Source organism: Lactuca serriola, chromosome 9, assembly GCF_051521515.1.
Source record: "Lactuca serriola cultivar US96UC23 chromosome 9, Lser_US96UC23_V15, whole genome shotgun sequence".
Taxonomy (NCBI): Eukaryota; Viridiplantae; Streptophyta; class Magnoliopsida; order Asterales; family Asteraceae; genus Lactuca; species Lactuca serriola.
Window position 1 is genome coordinate 162692298 of NC_136416.1, and position 8228 is coordinate 162700525.

Below are 8228 nucleotides of genomic sequence, written 5' to 3' on the forward strand. Positions count from 1 at the left end.
TATTTTTCTCAACAAATACCCGATCCATTCCTAAATAAGAAGTTATAGCTCTATGCCTAATCCTAGATTGAAGTTGTTATCTAATGGTTATTTACATTATCCAATATATGATATCATATAAACATAATAGTTATAAAGTCATTATCCTAGACAAGTATCTTCACTTTTGATGTTTGTATGTTTCTTCATCAACAAGTTTATACAAAACTTCTATTATTTCAAGAACTTGAGTCACTATTCCTTACACACATTCAATCCTAATTCCCTACATGGTAGTTGCTAAAGATTTTAAAGTGAGACTTTGTTTCGGCAAAGTGTCTTTTAGAATTTATGATTGGATTTGATTTTTTAGTAAAGTTTTTGGGAAAGACTTTTTGATAAAATATGAAATTGTTTTCTAGAGTTTACATTAAAAATATTTGTATTTTTCTTTAGATATAGACATTTTCCTTAAATTGGTGATAAATACTAGATTTTATTATTAGATTTAGATTTTTTTATTTTTTTCATAATTAAATGACTTTAAAATTGCAAACAAATATATCTTGTGTACATAAATAACTAACACGACTAATTTTTTTCATTGACGATAACACATAAAAATGTCTTTTACAAAAAGACCAACAAAATAACTATAGATTTGTTCTAAAATTCGGAGCCCCTTTGAAATCTGGGCTCATGCAACCGCAGTGTCCGTACACCCTAGGTCACCGACTAATCAAAAATATATTTGTCTTACAATTTTAATTATTAAGACAAACTTTTCTAAACTCCCATTTTATGCTCAAAGTGATACTTAAAAGGTATAAGTTGAAGTAAATGGCTGTTACTCCCATTTTATGCTCAAAGTGATAATTAAAAGGTATAAATTGAAGTAAATGGCTGTGGTAACCTATGAATATAATTATTCATAGGTCATATTTGATTAATGAATAAAATGGCTTAGAACTGTACGTCTCTTAATTGTTAAACAATTTACATTCTTCTTACCATTAGAAGGTTTGAATCATTAGGTTCAACACTCAACGCGACTTATCAAACCACCCTTACCAATATAGATATATGTCAATAGATGTCAAAATAAATACTTAACGAAAAAAAAAAAAAGACAAATTTAACTTTCTCAAGACCATATTTGTCCGTATGTGAGATGACGACAATAATAAATGGTGATAATTCGTTTTTTTACATTACTATATTAATATGGTATGGACCTCTTCATCGGTCTCATGCTGTTCATAGATTCATGGGACTACCACATGCAACTCCATTCTTTAATCCTATAAATTTGAATGTGGAGTTGATGATTACTATTTAATTAGTATTCCCTGAACTTGGGTTCGGTGCAAGCATGAAGTACATGTGGTCGGTTAAATGGACAATGTCTGACTTAGTAATGTACTAATGTACGTACCTGAGATTACGATATAAAAATGCTAACGGAATTAAGCTGTTCACACGAAAACATTTAAAGAAAATAATTCTATCGGTTTCGTTAAAAAAGGTTAATATATATTATAAAGTTTGCAATTTCAAGTATTACAATATATATACTATAGATATTATATGTACAACTGTTAATACACGACGTTTAACTATAACATGAAACTATGAAGACGTTTATATCATATGAAGTCCCCTTTCCCATTATAAAGTCTCTTAAATTCTTGAATTCTTTTGGGTTTTCATACTTGTGTTCTTACAGAAATACAACTGGTATACATTATTAAAGATCTAGGAATTAGTCAAATACTTGGTGATCAAACTTGTATCAATGTTGGGTTGAACATCAAATTAAATCTTTCTTATTTTTTTTTCCATTAGAGGAGGCATGTAATCAGGTTGCTCCACGTTACAAAAGTTGACTATATACATGAATACATCAAATAAAGGTTGAATTTAGATTTTCCAAATTAAACGGTGAGTGGAAAACTCATAGATGGTAGGTAAGTAAACTGGTGGCCACAAAATGTCTATGGTCTGACGTTAATTTGATAATTTGGAATAGAATAAAAATTTCAATTACACATAACATTTATGATATCCTAAGCAAATTAATCCAGGTTAAAGTTTTAAGAAATTATATACTTCTAATTTGACGTATCACTAAAATCACCAAAATAGAAGGGTTTTATAACAAAAGATAATTAATTTTTGAAAAGTATCACAAAATAAACAAACAAATTTACAAAGATTAATTATGTATATGTTCTTATTAAATATTAAAATATTATATTTATCCAATTTCTAAATTTTAAATAGCATATTTAACCTTCATAAACTTTCACAAAAAATATTTATTTTTAATATTCTATATTTATTTTTAGATGCATATTTTATTAGTCAACTATTGCCCTTATTATAAATACAACCAGATCATAAAAGCTTCAAACAATTGAAAACCCATTTACAAATTCTGAACTTTAGTCGACGAAATGATTAGAGATATATAGAGAAGGGAGCATTTGACTTCAAAAATAAAAAATAAAAATGCAAAAAGAAGAAAAAGAAAATATATTATAAATAAATTAAAGAATAAAAGATAAAGAAAGTAAAGTTTTCTATACCAATCTAATTATATTGGTCTTAATCAAAATTCATGAAACGCGGAATTTTCTTTGATCTTATTTATTGACAACTGTGATTTTTTAGAGATTGCAGGCAAGAACCCTAATCTAACATTAATGTCCATTGTGTATTTGTTTTTCCATATAACCACAAGTTGCGATTAAAAAAACCCTAAATTATGGATAAATTTTACTTTCTTTCTCTAGTTGAGGGAATTAATGGTGGTTAGTATTGATATTTTAAACTTAGCTTATAAGAGGACATAATAGTCAATTGATCAAAATAATTATTAAAAATTATTACAAATATAATTAAAAATATAAAAAAAAATATTTGGATAAACATGTTATTTTGAAATTTAGTAATGACCTATACCAGTTTCTCCCTTTACATAATGGGTTTTGTGAACTATTATTATTTTATAAAATTATTAATAGTTTCTAAAGGTATATATAAATATTTTTTCAAAATAAGGATACATATTTTTAAAATAAGAAATACATTTGCAATTTTTTAAGCTTTATATATTGAAAAAAGATACATATTATTTTACGAAAGAAATAACATATAAATTGTTTTTGAAAGTATTTTTTTAAACCCCGCTTGAGATAATAATTTTGTAAATAAAAATTCCAAAAACTGATCACTTAAATACCTTAAAAGTCAAAAGATTACCCCATTTCTAATTTTCTACTCTGAAATTTAACCATCATTTCTAACTTTGTTGTAGTTGCTAAAAAATCTAAACTAGCTAAGTCTTAACCATCATATCTAAGTTATTTCTAGGACAAAACCAATTAGTTGAGTTGTAATCCCATGTGAGGGCAAAAGAATAAATAATGAAAGAAAAAAAAAAGTCTTCATATATGTTAGGTCAACTGTGGCATATGCAATATTGTCTATATGAAGGGAGTCGTGTAAGCATAACACAAAGCAAAAAATGGTTGAGAAAGAGAGAAGTCTTGGAAAAATGGAGAAGGGAAGAGGAGAGAGGTTGATTTTGTTTGCAACTCAGGCACTCTGTGGGTTTATTCTTCTTCATTTTATGTATGTCCAATTTTTGGCCTATAAGGTTACACCATCTAAACAAATAAAATGTACGTTTTCTTTCACTAATATATTCATCGTTTTCAATTCTTCCTACTATTTTGTGGATAATCAATTTCGATGTTAATGATTTACAGTAATTAAAGTTGAATCATATCTATCAATGTGAATTGTAGTTACAGGGAGACAAATCTTATCAGAATCGAAGGCTGATCATTTGATCAATGTCGTTAGCAACGATGATCAACACCAATCTCTGCAATATCTTTTATCAAGACTACTTGAAGGTCTCTCTCTCTCTCTCTCTCTCTCTCTCTCTCTCTCTCTCTCTCACACACACACACACACACCTGCATTTATCTTTTCCTTTGCATGTTTATGTTTATGTTTTTTTTTTGGTGCATAATCTCTAATAAATGACATATAATTTGTCTCTCTTTTCACAACATCAATGGATTGTTACTTACATAAAATTCAATCGATTAGGTCATCAATGTATCATGTCAGTGACATGCTCATTATAAAAAATAAGCTTGTATAAGAATTTGTGTCTGGCTTTATGCGCATCAGCTTACAGATGTCGACTTTTCTTCTTATTTTATTCTTATTACACATTGGACACCATCTGCTACGCGCCACGTTCTTGTGAAGACGAGGGATCAATGTCAAACAAATAAAATATTCTATGAATGATGATTGGAGACATAATGATTAATGAGTCATATTTACTTGGTAAAATTTACTGAATTTTATATTTGAAAACAGGTGAAGATCGAACCAAGCTTGATTCAACAGGATTTGCGTGTGATAAGGGTTCATGGTCACTAGTATGTGTCGCAGACAAACCTGTAAAAATTGACATGAGCACAATGCGAGTCCACCTTCAGCCGTCGGATCTGAGATTCACACCGGCCGGTGAAAACACCACCACCGTTGTCCGGCCATATGCAATGCAAGGAAATCCGTACGTTATCAACGACATAACTCCGGTAACGATCACGAGCTCCGAGCCAGAACCACCCACTTGTGATCATAACCACCAACATCCAGCTGTGATCTTCTCATCCGGTGGATACACCGGAAACATATTCCACGAATTCAACGAGAACATTATACCTTTATTCATCACTTCTCGACTTTTCAGATCTAAAGTGCACTTCATCGTTGTCGATCACAAAGCTTCATTCATTCAAAAATACAGACGTGTGTTTTCGCGCTTATCGGATCACGAAATCATAGATCCAGCAGTGGATTCAGGCGTACATTGCTTTCCTGGAGCTGTAACTGGTTTAAAATTTCACAAATTCCTAGGCGTAAACACATCAGACAATCCCCAAGGCTACTATTCAATGCCAGATTTCAGAGAATTCATCAGACAAACATTCAGATTAAAAACACGAAGCGTTTCCGAGACACAGAATCCTCCTGTTCTACTTCTAATTTCTCGCCAAACAACAAGAAAATTCCTAAATCAAGCAGAAATGGTGAAGATGATGGAAGAAGTAGGGTTTCGAGTGATCATTGCTAGTTCAGCAAAAGAAATGTCGAACGTGGAGAAGTTTTCGCGGGTGATAAACTCTTGTTCTGTTATGGTGGGGGCGCATGGAGCTGGGTTAGCTAATGAGATCTTTCTGCCAGATGGGGGTGTTATGGTACAGGTGAGACCACTGGGGTTCCAGTGGGACGTCGATTCTTTTTATAGTGAACCGGGTCCAGAGATGGGATTGAAGTATTTGGAGTACAGGATTGAACCGGAGGAGAGCTCGTTGGCTGACGTGTACGGTCTGGATCATCCGGTGCTTAGAGATACTGCGTCTGTAGCGGCAAAAGGAGGATATGAAGCTGCACGAGAAATGTATTTAGATAAACAAGATTTGAGAATAGATCTTGATAGGTTTAGAGAGACACTTATTGAAGCATTGAGAATTGTTGGACGTCGAATTGATGTCTCCAACGCTTGATTATTTTAAATTCTTTTAGGAAATGTATGGAATTGTTTTGATCATACGTCAATAATATCTTATAGTTAAATATTTAATACTCAAAATTTATATATAGTTTTTTTTTTCCTATTAATCTTTTTATTTATATAAAATAATCTTTTAATTTTGGAACTTGTCTTATCTAGTGAGTAAAAAAAATAAGTATAAACAAAATGCAAAATGATATTTGATTTATGTTTTGAGGGAGACCCTCTTTAAGAATAAATATCAAGGTTGTCAAGATCGGGATCCTACCTAGGATCGTTTTTTGGTTTGCAAGATCGGGATCGTAAGATCGGGATCGAGATCTTAAGATCCCACAAAATATAATATAATTTTAATTTATAATATTTAATCATGAAAAATATTTCAAAACATTTAATTTTTCGTTCAAAAGTTATAAAAACTTCAAAATATTAGTCATAAGTCACAATAAAAAATGATAAATGGTAGATTGGTAAAGAGTAAAAGACATAAAGTGGTAAAAAAATTCCATTTGCAAAAAAAAAAAAAAAAAAAAAAAAAAAAAAAAAAAAAAAAAAAAAAAAAATCAGAGGAAGGTAGGATCAGATCGGATCTCGATCCTACGATCCTACCTGCAATCATACCCCAAATACGATCTTTTTACGATCCGGATCGTACGATCCTACGATCATGATCGCGATTTTGACAACCATGATAAATATGTATTTACTTTTCTCGCTATATCTGAATGTCTTTATTTTTTGATGCAACGTAAACTCAAAAGGGAGGACCGTGATCGTATCATGAATAACATTGTGCATTGGGTGGGTGTGTGAATAATAAATAAGATCGATAGGTTCAATAATAATGATGTGAACAAAAGACAAGAACAATGAAGGTTAAACATATGCCTAATGCTTTGATTAAACAACTTTAGAAGAGTTCTCAAGAACTTCTCTACAAGAGTGTATGAAAATTAGGGTTACAAAAGCATTCAAGTGTTAACCCTAATGTTACACGTATGCAGTGTGTGTGTGTGTGTATGTGTCTATATATATATATATATATATATATATATATATATATATATATATATATATATATATATATTATATATACTAGGTTACAACCCGTGAAAACCATGGGTAAAAAATTTATAAAACATTTATAATTATTATTAAGAAATTTTTGTTTAAGTTATTTTCTCCATTAATAGTTGGTGAAGCTACTTAAAATAACATCATGAAGACTTTATGTTTGGACGATATAAAGAAATTAAGTTAATTTACATTATTTGTGTATATGGAGTTATATTCAAATTAATGATTGCATACACATTCCGTATATAGAGAATTGTATACCAAATATATTCATTGTGCATTAAATATTTTGGTGGAGTAAATAGGAAACAAATTTGGTGTTATATTCTGAAAAATAAGACGAAGGGTATTACGGTCAATTCACAATAATCGAAAGATGGATGTAGAGAGATGCCACGTGTACAAAAGATTTCATTTATTATAGGTAGATATATATATATATATATATATATATATATATATATATATATATATGTATGTATATATATATGTATATATATATAACAAATACACATATACAAGTACATATTAATAACCTAACAATATCCCTCTTTGTATCAAATACCGGAGGACATTCTTCATTGTTGTCTTCTCTGCACCTTGAATAATTTCTGCAACAAATTCAAAAGGGTGTTTCGGACAACCAGATATCATTTGATCATATCCGAGAAGCACTTCAAATCAGCAACAGAGTTTGCCCTGTTCCCCAGTTGTTCACATCACTCCTTTTTCCTTCAAAACCTCTCTCATCAAGGCCAGATTTGGACTTCAGACTTTCATCATCCTCTTCGAAATCAGTTGATGAAGAAATTAATGCAGAAGAGGATGTCTAAGCCACTCCTGAATGTGAAACTGAGTCCACTCCCAAGAACATTGCTGCTAATCCTACTCCTCCTGGCTCTCCTGAATAACAACCTATTCAAGAAGCTGACAAGAACAAGTCTCGGGCTTCCACTTCGGACATCGGATCTTCCACAGGCAACTACGTTGATTAGTTTACCCTCCTTGAAATTCGAGAGTACTCTATTTCTGATATCGTGAAGAAAGTTAATGCTATAAAAGCTTCCATGGGTGGACTCAACACAAGACTCGACAACAAGGTTTCTGGACTGGATTCCAAACTGGATGCAATCCTGAACACCTTGTCCGCAACTACGTCATCCGGACCCACCACTACGGAACGAGAGGCTCAGCTGGATCAACTCATCTCCTTAAGGCTCAAGCACACCTTTGAGGAAGTTGAGAAGAAATATGATGAAAGTTTTGATCACTATCTTGACACCATCACCAAGATGTTAAAGGTCAATGACGATATGCTTAATGCTTCCAATGAACTTATTAAGAAAACTCATATTCGTCATGAGAAACAAATCCAACGATTGGATAAGGAGATCCAGAAAAAGGATGAGATGAATCTCATCATGCAACAGGTCCTAATTAAGCTTCTTAGAGCATGTTGGAATATTGTGGATGTTCCCAACCACAAGTTCAATGAGATGCTCTCTATTCTATCCCAACTGTTCGATCACCTCAAAGCTCAAGCTCCCACTGATGAAGCCTACGATGC

At 31.5% G+C, this 8228-nt stretch overlaps 1 protein-coding gene across 1 annotated transcript; it reads left to right on the forward strand.

The window, feature by feature from the left end:
* Positions 1 to 3508: 3508 nt before the first annotated feature.
* On the forward strand, positions 3509 to 5662 carry LOC145077276 (alpha-1,3-arabinosyltransferase XAT2-like). Its single transcript, XM_079023010.1, has 3 exons — positions 3509 to 3665; positions 3792 to 3902; positions 4381 to 5662. Exons 1-3 carry the CDS (start codon positions 3509 to 3511, stop codon positions 5574 to 5576), a joined length of 1464 nt encoding a protein of 487 aa, XP_078879136.1. The 3' UTR covers positions 5577 to 5662.
* The last annotated feature ends 2566 nt before the right edge of the window (positions 5663 to 8228 follow it).

Bases quoted from the DNA above. Each gene is read 5' to 3' on its own strand.
- LOC145077276 (XM_079023010.1), top strand. From the start codon at position 3,509: ATGGTTGAGAAAGAGAGAAGTCTTGGAAAAATGGAGAAGGGAAGAGGA. The intron at 3,666-3,791 runs GTACGTTTTCTT...TGTGAATTGTAG, and splicing joins ACCATCTAAACAAATAAAAT to TTACAGGGAGACAAATCTTA. The intron at 3,903-4,380 runs GTCTCTCTCTCT...ATTTGAAAACAG, and splicing joins TTTATCAAGACTACTTGAAG to GTGAAGATCGAACCAAGCTT.